We start from the raw sequence: 23388 nt of genomic DNA on the forward strand, positions 1-23388 counted from the left end.
CAAGCCTGTGCCGATCTTGATGCCTGCCTAAACTAACACCTTCTGCACTTCCGGGGCCCGTATCCCTCTATTCCCTTCCTATTCATATATATTTATCTTGGCCAAAATTTATGTTTCAATAGATTATCTGGTCATTATCTCATTGCTGTTTGTGGGAGCTTGCTATGAGCAAATTGGCTGCAATATTTCTCTGTTACAACAGGGACTACATTTCAAAATGTACTTCATTGGCTCTAAAGTATTTTCGGTTGTCTTGAGGCCATGACAGGTACTATATAAATGCAAGCTTGATCACTTTATATAGTGGATGGTAATGACCTGGAACTTGCTGCCCACATGGGTGCTGGAAGTGGAGACAATAATTTCAAAAAATAATTGGATGGGCACTTGAAGGATATAAACTTGCAGGACTACAGAGATCAAGCCCGGAAGTGGCAGTGACTGGATTGCTTTGCAGAGAGCTGGCATGGACTCAGTGGGCCGAATGGCCTCCTATGCTGTAAATTACTATGGCTATGACTTTTTCTGTCTGTCTGTCTGTCTTAATCCATGTGCTTGCAGGAGACAGGAGATTTTTTTTTTCATTGATGCTGCCAAATCAATCAGATAGAATCACCAATGTATCTGACTACTACTGCTATCTCTAGTATATAATTCTCATTTTGAGAGACTTGAAATAGAAAATAATTTGAATTCTTGGAAGAAAGCATTTCCAAACGATGAGACTACTTTCTTAATAATAAAAGCAAAATATTTCAGATGCTGGAAATCTGAAATAACAACAAATGCTGGAAATACTCAGCAGTCTGGCAGCATCTGTGGAGAGCGAAGCAAAATTGACATTTCAGGTCAGTGACCCTTCATCAGAATACTTCCTTGTATCTTGCTCGGAACATAGGAACAGGGGAGGAGACCATTTAGTCCCTCAAGTCTATTCTGCCATTCAATGAGATCAAGGCTGATCTGCAACCTAACTCCATATACTCACCTTTGCCCCGTACCAACAACAAAAATGTTGTATTTATATAGCACCTTTAACATAATAAAACAACTCGAGGTGCTTCAGGGGATTCTTTCTTGGGATGTGGGCATTGCTGGCAAAGCCAGCGTTTGTTGCCCATCCCTAATTGCCCTTGAGAAGGTGGTGGTGAGCTGCTGCCTTGAACCGCGGCTGTCCATGTGGTGTAGGTACACCCACAGTGCTGTTAGGGAGGAAGTTCCAGGAGTTTGACTCCGTGACAGTGAAGGAACGGCGATATAGCTCCAAGTCAGGATGGCGTGTGACTTGGGAGTGGAACTTGCAGCTGGTGGTGTTCCATGCATTTTCTGCCCTTGTCGTTCTATGTGGTAGAGGTGGCGGGTTTGGAAGGTGCTGTTGAAGGAGCCTTGCAGAGTTGCTGCAGTGCATCTTGTATAGAATACACACTGCTGCCACTGTGCGTCAGTGGTGGAGGGAGTGAATGTTAAATTGGTGGATGGGGTGCCAATCAAGTGAGCTGCTCTGTCCTGGATGGTGTTGAGCTTCTTGAGTGTTGTTGGATCCGCACTCAACCCAGGTAAAACAAACTATGACATTAAGCCACATGAAGAGATATTGGGGCAGATGACCAAAAATTTGGTCAAAGAGGTAGGTTTACAGAGCGTCTTACAGGAGGAAAACGAAGTAGAGAGGCAGAAAGTTTCAGGGAGGGAATTCCAGAACTTGGGACCTAGGCAGCTGCAGGCATGGCCCCCAGTGGTGGAGCGATTATAATCAGGGATTCACAAGAGGGCAGAATTAGAGGAGCGCAGATATCTTTGGAGGGTTGTGGGATTGGAGGAGGTTACAGTGAGAGGGAGGGGTGAAGCTATGGAGGGATATTTCTTAATATCTTTGGATGACAAAAATCTATCAATCTCAGATATAAAATTTACAATTGCTGTAGCATCAATTACTGCTGGCTCACAGTACTCCTGGTATGGTCTAACCAGGCTTTGTATAAATGTAGCAAAATTTCTAACCCCTTGTATTCTAGTCCTTTAGATATCAAGGCCAGCATTTTAATTATTTTCATTACTTTTAATTATTTTTTGTACGTAGATGACATTTTAATGTTCAATGTACCTGGTCCACCCAAATTTCTTTAGATCTCCATTGTTCAAGCTTTTAACTATTTCTATCCTTTTTAGATCCAAAGTAGATGTCCTCACATTTGTTTACATTGAAATCCATTTGCCATAGTTTTGCCCATTCGTTAATCTATAAATTGTTCTTTGTAATTTTATGCTCACATCTACACCGCTTACAAACTTTGCGTCACCAGCTTTCTATCCCATCATTTAAGTCATTAAGAACAGAGGAATAAAGGAACAGGAGTAGGCCATTCAGCCCTTCAAGCCTGATCCACCATTCAAATTTTCTAATACAATAAACTGTTGTAAGGAAGGGAGAGAGTTAGGGCCTTGGCAGCTGAAGGCGATTAAAATTGGAGATAGGCAAGTGGCCGGAATTGGAGGAGCGCAGAGATCTGAGGTTTGTCGGGCTGAAGGAGGTTCCAGAGATCGGGAAGGAGAAGGCTTGGAGGGAGTTGAAAACAAGGATGAGAATTTTAAAATCGAGGTACTACTTAACCAGGAGTCAATGAAGGTCATTGAGAACAGGAATGATGGATGAACAGGACTTGGTGTGAGTTAAGATACAAGCACCAGTGTTTTGATGAGCTCAACTGACCTCATTGATTCCACTCCCTATGTGCCTGTAGCTTGTTGGCGATCTCCTCCTAAGGAGGAGGAAGCCCCTGACTCTCTCTCTGACCTGGTGGAACGAGCAGAATATACTCTCAGAACCTTGGATAACATCCACAGTAGCTTTTGGAGTTAAGGGACTTTTCTCTCAGGATATTTAATTAAATTCATTTGGAGATGATTTTAAAAAAGGACCAGGTCTGATGGACCTTCTTGTATTGCGTGCTTTACTTTGTGTCCTTGTTCTTCACAGGTTTGAAGGATGTTTGACTCGGTGAAGCCTTATGGAAACCAGGAGTTTTATGCTCTGAAGAGGGAATGCCAGCATCGCAACCAGCTCTTCGAAGACCCCTTGTTCCTTGCCGATGATGAATCACTGTTCTGTACGACGGCGCTGTTGTCCAACGTCCGCTGGAAGCGTCCAACAGTAAGTAGTTTACTGTCATTTTTCCGGGAACTATAGTGCGGAGGTCCTCAGAAGACTACTTGGCTGTGACCAATAGACTATTGAACACTGCTGAGCCTGAGGTAGCAAGCAGTTTTAACAGAAAAATGCTTGTTCCAAAACTCTGAATACCGGGTCAATCCAAATTTCTAAAACGGAGATCGATAGATTTTCATTAGGTTAGGATAGCGAGGGATATGGAGTTGAGATACAGTCTGATGGACTAACAAACAGACTCATAGGGCTGAATAGTCTGCTCCTACTGCTGTGTTCCCTGCTGTAACCATTCTGTGATTCTATGATTTGAGTTTACCTGAGGTAACAGGGAGGGTGGATGATGGCAGTGCAGTTCATGGACTTCCAAAAGGAGCTTGATTAAGTACCACATGTTAAACTTGTTCGCAAAATTGAAGCCCACGAGTCATTCTCAGATTGGCAGGCTGTGACCAGTGGGGTACCGCAAGGATCAGTGCTTTGGACCCAGCTGTTCAATGATTTGGATCTGGGAACCAGTTGTAATATTTCCAAGTTTGCAAATGACACAAAACTTGGTGGGAATGTGAGTTGTGAGGAGGATGCAAAGAGGCTTCAAGGGGATTTGGACAGGCTGAGATAGAATAGACAAGAACATGGCAGATGGAATATAATGTGGATAAGTGTGAGGTTATCCACTTTGGTAGGAGGAACAGAGGTGCAAAGTATTTATTAAATGGTGAGAGATTGGAAAGTGTTGATGTCCAAAGGGACCCAGGTGTCCTTGTTTATAAGTCACTGAAAGCTAGCATTCAGGTTTAGCAAGCAATTAGGAAGGCAAATGGTATGTTAGCCTTTATCACAAGAGGATTTGAGTACAGGGGTAAAGAAGTCTTGCTTCAATTGTATAGAGCTTTGGTGAGGCTGCAACCTGGAATATTGTGTGCAGTCCTGGTCCCCTGGCCTGAGGAAGGATATACTTGCCATAGAGGGAGTGCAGCAGAGATTCACCAGACTGATTCCTGGGATGGTGGGATTTTCCTATTGGGAGAGATGGAGGAGACTGGGCCTGTATTCTCTGGCGATTTCATAGAAACCTACAAAGTTCTTAAATGGATAGACAAGGTAGATGCAAGAATAAAGGGCAAGCCATTTAGGACTGAGATGAGGAGGAACTTCTTCACTCAGAGGGTGGTGAATCTTTGGAATTCTCTGCCCCAGAGGGTGGTGGAAATTCAGTCACTGAGTAAATTCAAGACAGAGATCAATATATTTCTAATTGCTAATGACATCAAGGGATTATGGGGATAGTGTGGGAATGTGGCATTGAGGTAGACGATCAGTCATGATCTAGAATGGTGGAGCAGGCTCGAAGGACTGAATGGCCTACTCGTGTTCCTATGGTCCTAAAAGGGGCAGTAGCAACATAGATATAAAATTGGCTAAGGGATAGAAAGCAGAGGGTTATTGTGAATGGTTGTTTTTTTAGACAGGAGGGAGGTATAAAGTGGCTTTTCCTAAGGTTCAGTACGAGCATTGCTGCTATTTCTGATGCACCTGAGTGATTTGGACTTGGGGCTACAGGCAGAATTTTAAATTTGTTTTCTAAAGGGAATTGGATAAATACTTGAAGTGGGATTAACTGGATTGCTCATCGAAAGAGCCAGCACAGACTTGATGGGATGAATAGCCTCCTTCAGTGTTGTATCATTCCATTCTTTGATTTTATATTTCCAGACGTTTCAACAAATGAGAGGTGATATCATTGAAAAGTATAAAATTCTTAGAGGGTAAATGTTGAGAGGCAGTTGCCTCTGGCTGGAGAGTCTAGAACAGATGTGTCCAACCTTTTCGCGTGAGGGGTCACATTACAATTTTTGTCCTACACAGGGGGCTGGTGAACTAATTTCGGATAGATAAAGCCATTAAAAATTTATCTTAATCAACACAACAACAAATGTGCATTTTTGTGATGAAGCATTAAATGAGAGCACTAATTTATTAACTTACTTTCTCTTCACTATGTTGAACAGTGATTTAGTGAGATACCTGGCATTGTTTTTGCTTGCACAATGCCTGCCCATGCTCCACACTCTTGATGTAGCAATGCGGAGTATTCCGAATAGATGTCCATCTGTCAGGACTGATCTCTCTCTCTCTCTCTTTTTCCCCCTCTCACTCTCTCTCTCTCCTCCGCCTCTCACATTCTCTCTTGTTCTGTCTCCCCCTTCTCTCTCTCTGTCTCTCTCTCTCTCTGTCACTCCTCTCTCTCTCTCTCTGTCACTCCTCTCTCTCTCTCTCTGTCACTCCTCTCTCTCTCTCTGTCACTCCTCTCTCTCTCTCTCTGTCACTCCTCTCTCTCTCTCTCTGTCACTCCTCTCTCTCTCTCTCTGTCACTCCTCTCTCTCTCTCTCTGTCACTCCTCTCTCTCTCTCTCTGTCACTCCTCTCTCTCTCTCTGTCACTCCTCTCTCTCTCTCTGTCACTCCTCTCTCTCTCTCTGTCACTCCTCTCTCTCTCTCTGTCACTCCTCTCTCTCTCTCTGTCACTCCTCTCTCTCTGTCACTCCTCTCTCTCTGTCACTCCTCTCTCTCTCCCCACCTCCTCCCTCTGTGTCTATTCCCTCCTTGATGCGTCTTCCCCCCCTCTGTGTCTCCTCTCTATCTATCTATCTATCTATCTATCTATCTATCTATCTATCTATCTTTCTTTCTTTCTTTCTTTCTTTCTTTCTTTCTTTCTTTCTTTCTTTCTTTCTTTCTTTCTTTCTTTCTTTCTTTCTTTCTTTCTTTCTTTCTTTCTTTCTTTCTTTCTTTCTTTCTTTCTCTTTTTCTTTCTTTCTCTTTTTCTTTCTTTTTCTTTTTCTTTTTCTTTCTTTTTCTTTTTCTTTCTTTTTCTTTTTCTTTTTCTTCTTTTTCTTTTTCTTTTTCTTTTTCTTTATCTTTTTCTTTTTCTTTTTCTTTTTCTTTTTCTTTTTCTTTTTCTTTTTCTTTTCCCCCACCCCTCTCTCCCTCCCTCTCTCTGTTTCCCCCCGTCCCACCCTCTTTGTGTGGCTCCAGGCAGGTGCAGTGGTAAAAAGGTCTGAAAGGCTTAATGTTTCAGACAGTGAGAGTAACCCCTTCCACTGTAGCGATGATGATGTAATAATCACACAGGTTTGGAAGAAGCCAGAAGCATCATGAGAGATGTAAGCTGGATGGGCATAATAAGAGTGTAAATAGTTATGTATACAAAATAAATGAGTTACTATTTAGCCATACAAAGACTCTGAGACATCTGTAAACAATGCACAAACTAAGCTAACAACCATAGCCTTGGGACAAAGGGTCAGTCATTTAGGACTGAGTTGAGGAGAAATTTCTTGACACAGAAGGTTGTGAATTTTTTGAATTCTCTACCCCAGAGAGTTGTGGATGCTCAGTTGTATATTGGAGTATATTAGAATTAGAACATTACAGCGCAGTACAGGCCCTTCGGCCCTCGATGTTGCGCCGACCTGTGAAACCATCTGACCTACACTATTCCATTTTCATCCATATGTCTATCCAATGACCACTTAAATGCCCTTAAAGTTGGCGAGTCTACTACTGCTGCAGGCAGGGCGTTCCACGCCCCTACTACTCTCTGAGTAAAGAAACTACCTCTGACATCTGTCCTATATCTATCACCCCTCAACTTAAAGCTATGTCCCCTCGTGTTTGCCATCACCATCCGAGGAAAAAGACTCTCACTATCCACCCTATCAAACCCTCTGATTATCTTATATGTCTCTATTAAGTCACCTCTCTTCCTCCTTCTCTCCAACGAAAACAACCTCAAGTCCCTCAGCCTTTCCTCGTAAGACCTTCCCTCCATACCAGGCAACATCCTAGTAAATCTCCTCTGCACCCTTTCCATAGCTTCCACATCCTTCCTATAATGCGGTGACCAGAACTGCACACAACACTCCAGGTGCGGTCTCACCAGAGTTTTGTACAGCTGCAGCATGACCTCGTGGCTCCGAAACTCGATCCCCCTACTAATAAAAGCTAACACACCATATGCCTTCTTAACAGCCCTATTAACCTGGGTAGCAACCTTCAGGGATTTATGCACCTGGACACCAAGATCTCTCTGTTCATCTACACTACCAAGAATCTTCCCATTAGCCCAGTACTCTGCATTCCTGTTACTCCTTCCAAAGTGAATCACCTCGCACTTTTCTGCATTAAACTCCATTTGCCATCCCTCAGCCCAGCTCTGCAGCCTATCTATGTCCCTCTGTACCCTACAACATCCTTCGGCACTATCCACAACTCCACCGACCTTAGTGTCATCCGCAAATTTACTAACCCACCCTTCTACACCCTCTTCCAGGTCATTTATAAAAATGACAAACAGCAGTGGCCCCAAAACAGATCCTTGCGGTACACCACTAGTAACTAAACTCCAGGATGAACATTTGCCATCAACCACCACCCTCTGTCTTCTTTCAGCTAGCCAATTTCTGATCCAAAGCTCTAAATCACCTTCAACCCCATACTTCCGTATTTTCTGCAATAGCTTACCGTGGGGAACCTTATCAAACGCCTTACTGAAATCCATATACACCACATCCACTGCTTTACCCTCATCCACCTGTTTAGTCACCTTCTCGAAAAACTGAATAAGGTTTGTGAGGCACGACCTACCCGTCACAAAACCGTGCTGACTATCGCTATTGAACTTATTCTTTTCAAGATGATTATAAATCCTGTCTCTTATAACCTTTTCCAACATTTTACCCACAACCGAAGTAAGGCTCACAGGTCTATAATTACCAGGGCTGTCTCTACTCCCCTTCTTGAACAAGGGGACAACATTTGCTATCCTCCAGTCTTCCGGCACTATTCCTGTCGACAATGACGACATAAAGATCAAGGACAAAGGCTCTGCAATCTCCTCCCTAGCTTCCCAGAGAATCCTAGGATAAATCCCATCTGGCCCAGGGGACTTATCTATTTTCACACTTTCCAAAATTGATAACACCTCCTCCTTGTGAACCTCAATCCCATCTAGCCTAGTAGTCTGAATCTCAGTATTCTCCTCGACAACATTTTCTTTCTCTACTGTAAATACTGACGCAAACTATTCATTTAACACTTCCCCTACCTCCTCTGATTCCACACACAACTTCCCACTACTATCCTTGATTGGCCCTAATCTAACTCTAGTCATTCTTTTATTCCTGATATACCTAAAGAAAGCCTTAGGGTTTTCCCTGATCCTATCCGCCAATGACTTCTCGTGTCCTCTCCTTGCTCTTCTTAGCTCTCCCTTTAGATCCTTCCTGGCGAGCTTGTAACTCTCAAGCGCCCTAACTGAGCCTTCACGTCTCATCCTAACATAAGCCGCCTTCTTCCTCTTGACAAGCGCTTCAATTTCTTTAGTAAACCACGGCTCCCTCGCTCGACAACTTCCTCCCTGCCTCACAGGTACATACTTATCAAGGACACGCAGTAGCTGCTCCTTGAATAAGCTCCACATTTCGATTGTTCCCATCCCCTGCAGTTTCCTTCCCCATCCTACACATCCTAAATCTTGCCTAATCGCATCATAATTTCCTTTCCCCCAGCTATAATTTTTGCCCTGCGGTATATACCTGTCCCTGCCCATCGCTAAGGTAAACCTAACCGAATTGTGATCACTATCACCAAAGTGCTCACCTACATCTAAATCTAACACCTGGCCGGGTTCATTACCCAGTACCAAATCCAATGTGGCATCGCCCCTGGTTGGCCTGTCTACATACTGTGTCAGAAAACCCTCCTGCACACACTGGACAAAAACTGACCCATCTAAAGTACTCGAACTATAGTATTTCCAGTCAATATTTGGAAAGTTAAAGTCCCCCATAACAACTACCCTGTTACTCTCGCCCCTGATGAGAATCATCTTCGCTATCCTTTCCTCTACATCTCTGGAACTATTTGGAGGTCTATAAAAGACTCCCAACAGGGTGACCTCACCTCTCCTGTTTCTAACCTCGGCCCATACTACCTCAGTAGACGAGTCCTCAAACGTCCTTTCTGCCGCCGTAATGCTCTCCTTGATTAACAAAGCCACACCCCCCCCTCTTTTACCATCTTCTCTGTTCTTACTGAAACATCTAAATCCCGGAACCTGCAACATCCATTCCTGTCCCTGCTCTACCCATGTCTCCGAAATGGCCACTACATCGAGATCCCAGGTACCAACCCATGCTGCAAGCTCACCCACCTTATTCCGGATGCTCCTGGCGTTGAAGTAGACACACTTTAAACCAGGTTCTTGCTTGCCAGTGCCCTCTTGCGTCCTTGTAACCTTATCCCTGACCTCACTACTCTCAACATCCTGTACACTGGCACTACAATTTAGGTTCCCATTCCCCTGCTGAATTAGTTTAAACCCCCCCGAAGAGCACTAGCAAATCTCCCCCCCAGGATATTGGTACCCCTCTGGTTCAGGTGAAGACCATCCTGTTTGTAGAGGTCCCACCTACCCCAGAAAGAGCCCCAATTATCCAGGAAACCAAAACCCTCCCTCCTGCACCATCCCTGCAGCCACGTGTTCAACTCCTCTCTCTCCCTATTCCTCGCTTCGCTATCACGTGGCACGGGCAACAACCCAGAGATAACAACTCTGTTTGTTCTCGCTCTAAGCTTCCACCCTAGCTCCCTGAATTTCTGTCTTAAATCCCCATCTCTCTTCCTACCTATGTCGTTGGTGCCTATGTGGACCACGACTTGGGGCTGCTCCCCCTCCCCCTTAAGGATCCCAAAAACACGATCCGAGACATCACGAACCCTGGCACCTGGGAGGCAACATACCAACCGTGAGTCTCTCTCGTTCCCACAGAACCTCCTATCTGTTCCCCTAACTATGGAGTCCCCAATGACTAATGCTCCGCTCCTCTTCCCCCTTCTCTTCTGAGCAACAGGGACAGACTCTGTGCCAGAGACCTGTACCCCATTGCTTACCCCTGGTAAGTCGTCCCCCGCAACAGTATCCAAAACGGTATACCTGTTGTTGAGGGAAACGGCCACAGGGGATCCCTGCACTGCCTGCTGGTTCCCTCTCCTTCCCCTGACGGTAACCCATCTACCTACTTCTTTTACCTGAGGTGTGACTACCTCCCCATAACTCCTCTCAATAACCCCCTCCGCCTCCCGAATGATCCGAAGTTCATCCAGCTCCAGCTCCAGTTCCCTAACGCGGTTCTCGAGGAGCTGGAGTTGGGTGCACTTCCCGCAGATGCAGTCAGCAGGGACACTCTTGGCGACCCTTACCTCCCACATTCTGCAGGCTTGAGATTGATAGATTCTTGGACACTAAGGGAATCAAGGGATAAGATCAAAAAATGGAAGCCATGATCTTACTGAATGGCAGTGCAGGCTTGAGGCACCTTTTGTTTTTATTCATTCATGGGATGTGGGCGTTGCTGGCCAGGCTAGCATTTATTGCCCATCCCTAATTGCCCTTGAGAAGGTGGTGGTGAGCTGCCTTCTTGAACAGCTACAGTCCATGTGGGGTAGGTACACCCACAGTGCTGTTAGGAAGTGAGTTCCAGGATTTTGACCCAGTGACAGTGAAGGAACGGCGATATAGTTCCAAGTCAGAATAGTGTGTGGCTTGGAGGGGAACTTGCAGGTGGTGGTGTTCCCATGCATTTGCTGCCCTTGTTCTTCTGGTTGGTAGAGGTCGCGGGTTTGGAAGGTGCTGTCTAAGGAGCCTTGGTGCATTGCTGCAGTGCATCTTGTAGATGGTACACACTGCTGCCACTGTGCGTCGGTGGTGGAGGGAGTGAATGTTTGTAGATGGGGTGCCAATCAAGCGGGCTGCTTTGTCCTGGATAGTGTTGAGCTTCTTGAGTGTTGTTGGAGCTGTACCCATCCAGGCAAGTGAAGAGTATTCCATCACACTCCTGACTTGTGCCTTGTCGATGGTGGACAGGCTTTGGGGAGTAAGCAGGTGAGTTACTCACCGCAGGATTCCTAAACCTCTGACCTGCTCTTGTAGCCACGGTATTTATATGGCTACTCCAGTTCAGTTTCTGGTCAATGGTAGCCCCTAGGATGTTGATAGTGGGGGATTCAGCGATGGTAATGCTGTTGAATGTCAAGGGGAGATGGTTAGATTCTCTCTTGTTGGAGATGGTCATTGCCTGGCACTTGTGTGACGCAAATGTTACTTGCCATTCATCAGCCCAAGCCTGGATGTTGTCCAGGTCTTGCTGCATTTCTACACGGACCGCTTCAGTATCTGAGGAGTCACGAATGGTGCTGAACATTGTGCAATCATTAGTGAACATCCCCACTTCTGACCTTATGATTGAGGGAAGGTCATTGATGAAGCAGCTGAAGATGTTTGGGCCTAGGTCACTACCCTGAGGAACTCCTGCAGTGATGTCCTGGAGCTCAGATGATTGACCTCCAACAACCACAACCATCTTCCTTTGCGCTAGGTATGACTCCTGCCAGCGGAGGTTTTTCCCCCTGATTCCCATTAACCTCAGTTTTGCTAGGGCTCCTTGATGCCATACTTGGTCAAACGCTGCCTTGATGTCAAGGGCAGTCACTCTCACCTCACCTCCTGAGTTCAGCTCTTTTGTCCATGTTTGAACAAGGCTGTAATGAGGTCAGGAGCTGAGTGGCCCTGGCGGAACCCAAACTGAGCGTCATTGAGCAGGTTATTGCTAAGCAAGTGTCGCCTGATGGCACTGTTGATGACACCTTCCATCACTTTACTGATGATTGAGAGTAGGCTGATGGGGCGGTAATTGGCCAGGTTTGACTTGTCCTGCTTTTTGTGTACAGGACATCGCTGGGCCATTTTCCACATTGCAGGGTAGATGCCTGTGTTGTAGCTGTACTGGAACAGCTCGGCAAAGGCACGGCAAGTTATGGAGCACAGGTCTTCAGTACTATAGCCAGAATATTGTCAGGACCCATAGTCTTTGCAGTATCCAGTGCCTTCAGTCGTTTTCTTGATATCACGCGAGTGAATCGAATTGGCTGAAGTCTAGCATCTGTGATGATGGGGACTTCAGGAGGAGGCTGATTTGGATCATCAACTCGGCACTTCTGGCTGAAGATTGTTGCAAATGCTTCAGCCTTATCTTTCACACTGATGTGCTGGGCTCCCCCAGCATTGAGGATAGGGATATTTGTGGAGCCTCCTCCTCCAGTTAGTTGTTTAATTGTACATCACCATTCATGGCTGGATGTGGCAGGACTGCAGAGCTTCGATCTGATCCGTTGGCTATGGAATCGCTTAGCTCTGTCTATCGCATTTTGCTTACGCAGTTTGGCACGCAGATAGTCCTGTGTTGTAGCTTCACCAGGTTGACACCTCATTTTGAGGTATGCCTGGTGCTGTTCCTGGCATGCCCTCCTGCACTCTTCATTGAACCAGGGTTGGTCTCCTGGCTTGATGGTAAAGATAGAGTGGGGGATATGCCAGGCCATGAGGTTGCAGATTGTGGATGAGTCCAATTCTGCTGCTGCTGATGGCCCACAGTGCCTCATGGATGCCCAGTTTTGCATTGCTAGATCTGTTCGAAATCTATCCCATTTAGCCTGGTGGTAGTGCCACACAACACGATGGAGGGTACCCTCAATGTGAAGGTGGGACTTCGTCTCCACAACGACTGTGCGGTGGTCACTCCTACCAATACTGTCATGGACAGATGCATCTGCGGCAGGCAGATTGGTGAGGACGAGGTCAAGTATGTTTTCCCCTCTTGTTGGTTCCCTCAGCACCTGCCGCATACCCAGTCTAGCAGCTATGTCCTTTAGGACTCGGCCAGCTCGGTCAGTAGTGGTGCTATCGAGCCACTCTTGGTGATGGACATTGAAGTCCCCCACCCAGAGTACATTCTGTGCCCTTGCCACCCTCAGTGCTTCCTCCAAGTGGTGTTCAACATTGAGGAGTACTGACTCATCAGCTGAGGGAGGGCAGTAGGAGGTAATCAGCAGGAGGTTTCGTTGTCCATGTTTGACCTAATGCCATGAGACATCATGGCGTCCAGAGTCGATGTATACCACTGTCCCGCCACCTCTGGTGGGTCTGTCCTGCTGGTGGGACAGGACATATCCGGGGATGGTGATGGCAGTGTCTGGGACATTGTCTGTCAGGTATGATTCCGTGCGTTTGACTATGTCAGGCTGTTGCTTGATTAGTCTGTGGGACAGCTCTCCCAACGTTGGTACAAGCCCACAGATGTTAGGAAGGAGGACTTTGCAGGGTCGACAGGGCTGTGTTTGCCGTTGTCATTTCCAGTGCCTCGGTCGATGCCGGGTGGTCCGTCCGATTTCATTCCCTTTTTGTATTGACTTTGTAGCAGTTAGATAGAACTGAGTGGCTTGCTAGGCCATTTCAGAGGGCATGTAAGAGATAACCACATTGCTGTGGGTCTGGGGTCACATGTAGGCCAGACCAGGTAAGGACAACAGATTTCCTTCCCTAAAGGACATTAGTGAACCAGATGGGTTTTTACAACAATCGACAAGGGTTTCATGGCCATCATTAGACTAGCTTTAAATTCCAGATTTATTAATTGAATTCAAATTCCACTTTCTGCCTTGGTGGGATTCAAACCCATGTCCCCAGAGCAATACCCTGGGTCTCTGTGTTACTAGTCCAGTGACAATACCACTATGCCACCACTTCCCCTGTCCTCCTCACCTGCTCCTGTTTCTTATGTTCTTAGATAGGAGAATGGGGTCGTGAGTTATTTCGTCGCAATGGAGTATCTTGAGCATTCAAGTGCGCTGTTGGCTAGAGGTGCTGGGTGTGGGTTTGTTTTTCTTCTGCTTCTCTGTACAACTTGTAACATTTTATGCAACTCCAATCCAGGAAAATTTAAAAATCCACCAGACCTCCTCCGAGTTGGCTGACCTGATTTTAAACTTGTGTGTTTGCGTGTTTTTTTTTTTGCCCTGTTTTCGTATAAGTACTGGAATATATAAACCTCTAGTCAGCCCCCATCTGGACTAACTGTGCTCAGTTCTGTTCACTGCACCTCAGGAAGAATAGATTGGCCTTGGAGGGGGTGCAGTGCAGATTCACTAAGATGATACCCAAGTTAAAAGGCTTAAGTTATGTGGATTGACTTGCCTTGTATTCTCTGGAGTATAGAAGATTAAGGGTGATCTAATTGAGGTGCTTTCAAGCTGATGAAATGAGTTTTGTGGAATATGTCGAACATTCCTTGTTCCAGTCCTACTCAGGCCCCCTCCCCCATCTCTTTTTCCGGTACATTGATGACTGTATCGGTGCCGTTTCCTGCTCCCACCCTGAACTGGAAAACTTGATCAACTTTTGCTTCTAAGGAATGAAACCAGACGGACTACCCGGCATCAACCTAGGCACCGGAAACGACAACAGCAAACCCAGCCCTGTCGACCCTGCAAAGTCCTCCTTACTAACATCTGGGGGCTTGTGCCAAAGTTGGGAGAGCTGTCCCACAGACTAGTCAAGCAACAGCCTGACATCGTCATACTCACAGAATCGTACCTAACAGACAATGTCCCAGACACTGCCATCATCATCCCCGGGTGTGTCCTGTCCCACCGGCAGGACAGACCCACCAGAGGTGGCAGCACAGTGGTATACAGTAGAGAGGGAGTTGCCCCGGGAGTCCTCAACGTCGACTCTGGACCCCATGAAGTCTCATGGCATCAGGTCAAACATGGACACGGTAACCTCCTGCTGATTACTACCTACCACCCACCCTCAGCTGATGAGTCAGTACTCCTCCATGTTGAACAGCACTTGGAGGAAGCACTGACGGTGGCAAGGGTGCAGAATGTACGCTGGGTGGGGGGACTTCAATGTCCATCACCAAGAGTGGCTTGGTAGCACCACTGCTGGCCGAGCCCTAAAGGACATATCTGCAAGACTGGGCACGCTGCAGGTGCTGAGGGAACCAACAAGTGGGGAAAACATACTGGACCTTGTCCTCACCAATCTGCCTGCTGCACATGCATCTGTCCATGACAGTATTGGTAGGAGTGACCACTGCACAGTTGTTGTGGGGAAGAAGTCCCGCCTTCGCATTGAGGATACCCTCCTTCATGTTGTGTGGCACTATCACTGTGCTAAATGGGATAGATTTCACAGATCTAGCAATGCAAAACTGGGCATCCATGAGATGCTGTGGGCCATCAGCAGCAGCAGAATTGTACTCATCCACAATCTGTAACCTCATGACCCGGCATATCCCCCATTCTACCATTACCATCAAGCCAGGAGACCACCACTGGTTCAATGAAGATTGTGGGAGGGCACGCCAGGAGCAGCACCAGGCATACCTCAAAATGAGGTGTCAACCTGGGGAAGCTACAACACAGGACTATCTGTGCGCCAAACTGCGTAAGCAGAATGCGATAGACAGAGCAAAGCGATCCCATAACCAACGGATCAGATCTAAGCTCTGCAGTCCTGCCACATCCAGCCATGAATGGTGGTGGACAATTAAACAACTAACTGGAGGAGGTGGCTGCACAAATATCCCCATCCTCAATGATGGGGGAGCCCAGCACATCAGTGTGAAAGATAAGGCTGAAGCATTTGCAACAATCTTCAGCCAGAAGTGCCGAGTTGATGATCCGTCTCTGCCTCCTCTTGAAGTCCCCAGCATCACAGATGCCAGACTTCAGCCAATTCGATTCATTCTGCCAGATAGCAAGAAACTCCTGAAGGCACTGGATAGTGCAAAAGCTATAGGCCCTGACAATATTCTGGCTATAGTACTGAAGACCTATTCTCCAGAACTTGCCATGCCCCTAGCCAAGCTGTTCCAGTACAGCTACAACACTGGCATCTACCCTGCAATGTGGAAAATGGCCCAGCGATGTCCTGTACACAAAAAGCAGGACAAGTCCAACCTGGCCAATTACCACCTAGTCAGCCTACTCTCAATCATCAGTAAAGTGATGGAAGGTGCCATCAACAGTGCCATCAAGTGGAACTTGCTTAGCAATAACCTGCTCAGTGACGCTCCGTTTGGGTTCCGCCAGGGCCACTCAGCTCCTGACCTCATTACAGCCTTGGTTCAAACATGGACAAAAGAGCTGAACTCAGGAGGTGAGGTGAGAGTGACAGCTCTTGACATCAAGGCAGCATTTGACCGTGTATTGCATTAAGGAGCCCTAGCAAAACTAAGGTCAATGGGAATCAGGGGGAAAACCCTCCACTAGCTGGAGTCATACCTAGCATAAAGGAAGATGGTTGTGGTTGTTGGAGGTCAATCATCTGAGCTCCAGGACATCACTGCAGGAGTTCCTCAGGGTAGTGACCTAGGCCCAAACATCTTCAGCTGCTTCATCAATGACCTTCCTTCAATCATAAGGTCAGAAGTGGGGATGTTCGCTGATGATTGAACAATGTTCAGCACCATTCGTGACTCCTCAGATACTGAAGCAGTCCGTGTAGAAATGCAGCAAGACTTGGACAATATCCAGGCTTGGGCTAATAAGTGGCAAGTAACATTTGCGCCACACAAGTGCCAGGCAATGACCATCTCCAACAAGAGAGAATCGAACCATCTCCCCTTGACATTCAATGGCAATACCATCACTGAATCCCCCACTATCAACATCCTAGATGCTACCATTGACCAGAAACTGAACTGGAGTAGCCCTATAAATACTGTGGCTACAAGAGCAGGTCAGAGGCTAGGAATCCTGAGCCGAGTAACTCACCTGCTTACTCCCCAAAGCCTGTCCATCATCTACAAGGCACAAGTCAGGAGTGTGCTGGAATACTCTCCACTTGCCCGGATGGGTGCAGCTCCAACAACACTCAAGAAGCTCGACACCATCCAGGACAAAGCAGCCCGCTTGATTGGCACACCATCTACAAACATTCACTCCCTCCACCACCGACGCACAGTGGCAGCAGTGTGTACCATCTACAAGATGCACTGCAGCAACGCACCAAGGCTCCTTAGACAGCACCTTCCAAACCCGCGACCTCTACCAACTAGAAGGACAAGGGCAGCAACTGCATGGGATCACCACCACCTGCAAGTTCCCCTCCAAGTCACACACCATCCTGACTTGGAACTATATCACCGTTCCTTCACTGTCGCTGGGTCAAAATCCCTTCTTAACAGCACTGTGGGTGTACCTACCCCACATGGACTGCAGTGGTTCAAGAAGGCAGCTCACCACCACCTTCTCAAGCGCAATTAGGGATGGGCAATAAATGCTGGCCTGGCCATCAATGCCCACATCCCATGAATGAATAAAAAAAAAAGTTCCATCCTTCTCTCACCTTCACATGGTCCAACTCCAACACCTCCCTTCTCTTCCTTGACTTCTCTGTCTCCATCTCTGGGGATAGGCTGTCTACTAATTTTCATTATAAGCCCACCAACTACCACAGCTACCTCAACTACACTGCCTCACATCCTGCCTCCTGTAAGGACTCCATTCTATTCTCTCAGTTTCTCTGTCTCCGACACATCTGCTCTGATGATGCTACCTTCCACAACAGCGCCTCTGATATGTCTTCCTTTTTCCTCAACCGAGGAGTCCCCCCCAACTGTGGTTGGCAAACCCCTCAACCGTGTCCGGACCATTTCCCGCACCTCTACCCTCACCCCTTTCCCTTCGTCCTAGAACTGCGACAGGGTTCCCCTTGTCCTCACTTTCCACCCCACCAGCCTCCAGATCCAAAGGATCATCCTCTGCCACGCCCGCCACATCCAACGTGATGCCACTACCAAACACATCTTCCCCTGGCAGCATTCTGAAGGGATTGTTCCCTCCGCAATACCCTCGTCCACTCCTCCATCAACCCCACCACCTCATCCCCTTCCCACGGCACCTTCCCCTACAATCGCAGGAGGTGTAATACCTGCCCTTTTATCTCCTCACTATCCAGGGCCCCAAACACTCCTTTCAGGTGAAGCAGTGATTTGCTTGTACTTCTTTCAGTTTAGTATACTGTATTCGCTGCTCACAATCTAGTCTCCTCTACATTGGGGAGACCAAACGCAGACTGGGTGACCGCTTTGCAGAACACCTCCGCTCAGTCTGTAAGCATGATCCCAAGCTTCCGGTTGCTGGCCATTTCAACACTCCCGATCCCCCACACCCCCGCACTCATGCTCATATCTCTGTCTTGGAATTGCTGCAGTGTTCCAGTGAACCATCAACGCAAGCTCGAGGAACAGCATTTCATTTACCGATTAGGCATGCTGGACTGAACATTTGAGTTCAATATTTTCAGAGCATGACGGGCCCCCCTTTTTATGTTGTTCTTTTTTCTCTTTTATTTGATTATTTTTTTTTTTAGTTTGTTTCTACTGTGCCCACCCACTGTTTCTGCTTTTTTAAAAAAAATGTTAATGTTTGTGCTTGGAGCGCTTTGTGCTGTCCAGTCTATTCACATCCTCTCTGTACTAACTCTTTGTCTTTCAGCACACCATTAACAAACCGTTCGTCTTTGTTCCATGATCTTTTGGTCAGTTATTCTCTGTGACCTTGTCCTATCATCACCTCTGTTGTTATCTCCTGCCCACCCCCCGCTTTACTTGCTTAAAACCTTTTACATTTCTAATATTTGCCAGTTCTGAAGAAGGGTCACTGATCTGAAACGTTAACTCTGCTTCTCCCTCCACAGATGCTGCCAGACCTACTGAGTATTTCCAGCATTTCTTGTTTTTATTTCAGTTTTCCAGCATTTGCAGTATTTTGTTTTTATTATATGATGAAATGGGTTGTTAGGGGAGAGAGAAGATATTTTCTGTGGTGCGGGGAGTCCAAAATGGGGGGGGGCACAACCTTTTAAAATTAGAGCTGGGTCATTCAGGAGTGATATCAGGAAGCAGTTCCCCACACAAAGGATAGTGGAAATCTGGAACACTTGCCACAAAACGAGCTATTTCAGTGCTCTCCTGGCCAGCCTCCCATCTCTTACCTGACATTTAACCTGAGGTCATCCAAAACTCCACTGCCTGCATACGTAAATCACACCAGGTCCTGTTCACCCATCACTCCTGTGCTCATTGATCTACATTATCTGCCGGTTCAGCAGCACCTCTTTGTTAAAAAATGTTCATCCTTGTTTTCAAATCCCTCCCTTTCTCTGCAACCTCCTGCAGCCTTATAATCCTCTAATCTTTGCACTGCTGCATTTCTGGCCTCCTTGTGCATCCCCAATTATCATCGCTCCACCTGTGCTTTTAGCTGCCTAGGTCGTAAACTCTGTAATTCCTTCCTTTAACATCGCCACTTGTCTACCTTGCTCTTCTTTAAAAAGCTTCTTAAAACCTATCTATTTAACCAACTTTTGGTCACTTGTCCTAATATCTCCTTACATGACTTGGTGTCAAATTTTGTTTGATTGCTTCTGTGAAGGCGGTGGGATATTTTACTATGTTAAAAGCACTGTATAAATGTAAATTGTACTTCTATTAGCAGTAGGTAGCCTTATTGATTTCCGAGGGTTTTTCTATTCGGTTTTATGTTGCTGTTTTGTTGTCAGTAGTCACTATCATTATGAAACTGAGCAATTTGATTTGGAAACATTCACCTGTTGTACAAGTGTTCATTTTACAGGAACAATTTATCACCTCCTTTGCTCAGCAAGGCAGTGATTGGCTACTTGAATATTGCACATCAAGGAGGACCCATGCTTGATCTGAGTTAGCAGATCTCAACCAATGGGCTTAGTGCTTCTAGGGATGAAGGAGGTGGGGAAATTGCCCTAGTTTCTTCCTTCTCCTCTTCCACCCATCCCCCCACCCCTCCAGCTCCAGCCCTGTCCTTTCCAAATGCTATCCATCAACCAGCTAGGACCTAAGTTCTGGAATTCCCTTCCTAAACCGCTCTGCATCTGTCTTCTCCTATAGCACCTGCCTCTTTGACCAAGTTTACGGCCACTTGTCCTAATACACCCTTAGGTGACTCAGTGTCACATTTTGTTTGAAAACACCCTTGTGAAGTGTCTTGGGTAGTTTATTCTACATTAAAAGTGCTATACAAATACAAGCTGCTGTACGGTAGAGAGAAAGTGTTTCTCTGCACCTAAGCTACTTTTTAAAATTTTGTGACAAGCCCAGGTGAAGGGTCACAGGCGTTGAGTAGGAAAGCACTATGATTGAATAGAGTAGGAGGGAACATGAGATATATCAAGGACTAATTATTAGCTGCTATCAGCCTTGACTTTCAAAGTCTTGTCGATTTACTACGGGAGTGGGCTATTCAGTCTCTCGAGCCTGCTCCACCATTCAATTAGATCATGGCTGATCTGTACCTCAACTCCATTTACCTGGCTTTGCTCTATATCCCCTACTACGCTTATCGAACAAAAACCTATCGATCTCCATCTTCAAAATTGCCCCCCAGCATCCATAGCCTTTTGGGGAAGAGTGTTCCTGATTTTCACTACCCTTTGTGGGGAAAAGAGAGAGAGAGAGAGAGAGAAAGACTGATGGGAGGAAAAAAGTTCAGTTTCAAAGCCCTATGAAAGGTTAAACTGCTTGGAATTTGCAACACCCAGCTAGGTCCGTGTCAGTATCTACCCTCCGAACAAGCAAACAGTCCATATCCTTTCAACCCCTCTTCCTTCATTTGCCTATCCAATCTAATCTTGAATCTTGATATGGTTTGTGTTTCAACCTCGAATTCTGGAAGTGAATTCTACAGCCTGGCAACTCTGTGCCAAAAAAGATAACATTACCCTGTGTTCTAAATCTTTTACATGTAATCTTGTATCTATGACAGCTGTTAACTATTGCAATCCATCTACTTTTATGTGGCTTATCTCATCCTTTCATAATTTTAAGCCTGTCAGCAACTCACCAAGGCTGCTTTGACAGAACCTTCCAAAGGAAGGAATGGCGATATAGTTCCAAGTCAGGATGGTGTGTGGCTTGGAGGGGAACTTGCAGGTGGTGGTGTTCCCATGCATCTACTGCCCTTGTCCTTCTAGGTGATAGAGATTGCAATTGATATCAGTGTTCCACATTGGCCTCAAGAACTGAAATACATTGGGCACACTAATATCAATCGTGATCTCTATCACTTCGAAGGACAAGGGCAGCAGATGCTTGGGAACACCACCATCTGCAAGTTCTGCTCCAAGCCACACATCATCCTGACTTGGAACTATATTGCTGTTGCTTTACTGTCATTGGGTCAAAATCCTGGAACTCCCTTCCAAACAGCACTGTGGGAGTACCTACCCCACATGGACTGCAGCTGTTCAAGAAGGTGGCTCACTACCATCTTCTCAAGGGCAATTAGGGAAGGACATTAAATGCTGGCCTGAAATACCACTGCTCGGCTATCAGTAGCTTAGTTAAGGTCTTGCTGCTGCTCAAGACAGAAGTTATTCAGCATGCAGTAAAAGCCATATTGGAATCTTCATGTTTGGAAAAGATCATAAAGCTCCATGTGGCTTGTCCTGGTGTTTAGGAAAAGTCCTATCCTCGGGTTTAGGAAATGTCTTATCTTGTGATTCCTCATACTCCTTTTTCTCAAAGTACCACCTGTTACAACCAGGTGAGAAAGATGTCTAGGGGTTCCTTTTAACCTTTACCTGGTCTTATTGTAACAGGGTTTTGTTTAAACACACTATGTTTTGAGTTCCCCCTTAGTGAATCCTTGTTCACTGCTTTCCAATTATAAGGCAAAGAAATGAGCACAAACAGGCTTTCTTACGTTTAAAGAAGAAAAGTGAAATTTATTAAAGCTTAAACTCTAATTCAGTTAACACCTACAGATACACGCCATGCCCCATGCTAGCATGCATACACAATACGCACATGCAAATAGAGACAGAAAAGAGCAGAAGAAAAATAGTGGAGAGGTGTGCAGCAATCTCTGAAGAGGGGTTTTTGTTACTGTGCTTCGAGCTCGCTGCAGAGTCCTTGATTGTAGGTAGTCTTGCTTTTCGTTGGGGCCCAGTATTCTTCTTAAACCTTGTTTACTGTAGGAGACTTTTCTCTCTTGGGGTTCACGTGTATTCAATGGGTCTTCAGTTCCGTGAGAAAGAGATGGAAGCAGACAAGAGAGAGGTCTTTTCAGTACAGGAGCAAAGAGCTTTCTGTCAGTTTAAAACTCTGTAGCAAGTTCAAAATTTAAAAAAAAACTCCAACAGCCAGTTAGTCATGTGACTAAACTGGTCGGACCACATCTGTTTGTGTATTCGGCTATTTTAGCAGTTAACCTGGAATGCGAGCTCCTCCACCCTCAATGTCTGGTAATCAAAAGTCCATTGTGAATTAAATTGGAGCAGGGAGTGGCCCTTTTGTCCTTTCCAAGTACTCTTTGTTACTGTGCAAATGTCTTTCCAGTCAAGAGTGTTTTTTAAAAAAAAACAGGTTATTTCTTTCCTACAGTAACAGTTTAAAAATCAACGTTCGTGTGGCGAAATTAATGTGCCTCATTCTTGGCAGGTGGAGGTGGAGCCCTGCATGACACACCTCTCTCTTGGAATTACAGATATACACAGTACCTTGCTGATTCATTCCATAGATTGACCATCCTATAGACAGGAAGCAAAGGGAAATAATGTCATTGAATCTGTTTCCATTTTATGAAGAAATTTCATTTTTTTCTCACTCCCTTGTTCTGTTTTCTGCTTTATTATACTTGAAAGAAAGACTTGTATTTATATAGCATCTTTCATGACCTCAGGATGTCCTAAAACACTTTACAGCCACTGAAGTACTTTTGAAATGTAGTCACTGTTGGCAGCCAAGATGGCAGCCAATTGGTGCACAGCAAGACCCCACAAATAATGCGATAGTAAACATATCATTTGATTGCAGTGATGTTATTTGAGGGATAAATATTGACCAGGACATTTCTTTGAACAAGTGGCCATGAGATCTTTTACGTCTATCTGAAAGAGCAGATGGAGCCCCAGTTTAAAGTCTCATCTGAAAGACAGCACCTCTGACAGTGCAGCACTCCCTCAGCGCTGCACTGTGTCAGCCTGGATTACGCACTCAAGCCTGTGACGTGGGACTTGAACCCACGGCTTTCTGAGCCCATGTGCTACACACTGAGTCACAGTAAAATTCTATTCCTGAGGTTGATTTTTAAATGTGTGAATATTTTCTCCCCACAGGGAAGGAAAGTGAAGATGGGTAACCCTTGTGGAGAATCACTGTGAATTGTTTTTGTAGTGTTTTCAGATCTCTCGGTAATGGTGGAATCATGCGTAGAGCAGATTAAATTAAGGACGTTGCAGGCCAGGAAACTGAATAGTTTTGTTTTTCTCAGTGTG

General features: G+C 45.9%; 1 protein-coding gene across 1 annotated transcript in view; it reads left to right on the top strand.

Moving 5' to 3' along the window:
* The window catches only part of capn5a (calpain 5a), a 113736-nt gene that overhangs the window by 36360 nt on the left and 53988 nt on the right, over positions 1-23388 (top strand). Inside the window, exon 2 of the mRNA XM_068033107.1 lies at positions 2978-3151. Coding sequence (XP_067889208.1) covers positions 2987-3151 — 165 coding nt within the window. The 5' untranslated portion in view covers positions 2978-2986. The remainder of the gene's footprint in view (positions 1-2977; positions 3152-23388) is intronic.

This window comes from Heterodontus francisci, chromosome 6 (assembly GCF_036365525.1).
Source record: "Heterodontus francisci isolate sHetFra1 chromosome 6, sHetFra1.hap1, whole genome shotgun sequence".
NCBI classification, from domain to species: domain Eukaryota; kingdom Metazoa; phylum Chordata; class Chondrichthyes; order Heterodontiformes; family Heterodontidae; genus Heterodontus; species Heterodontus francisci.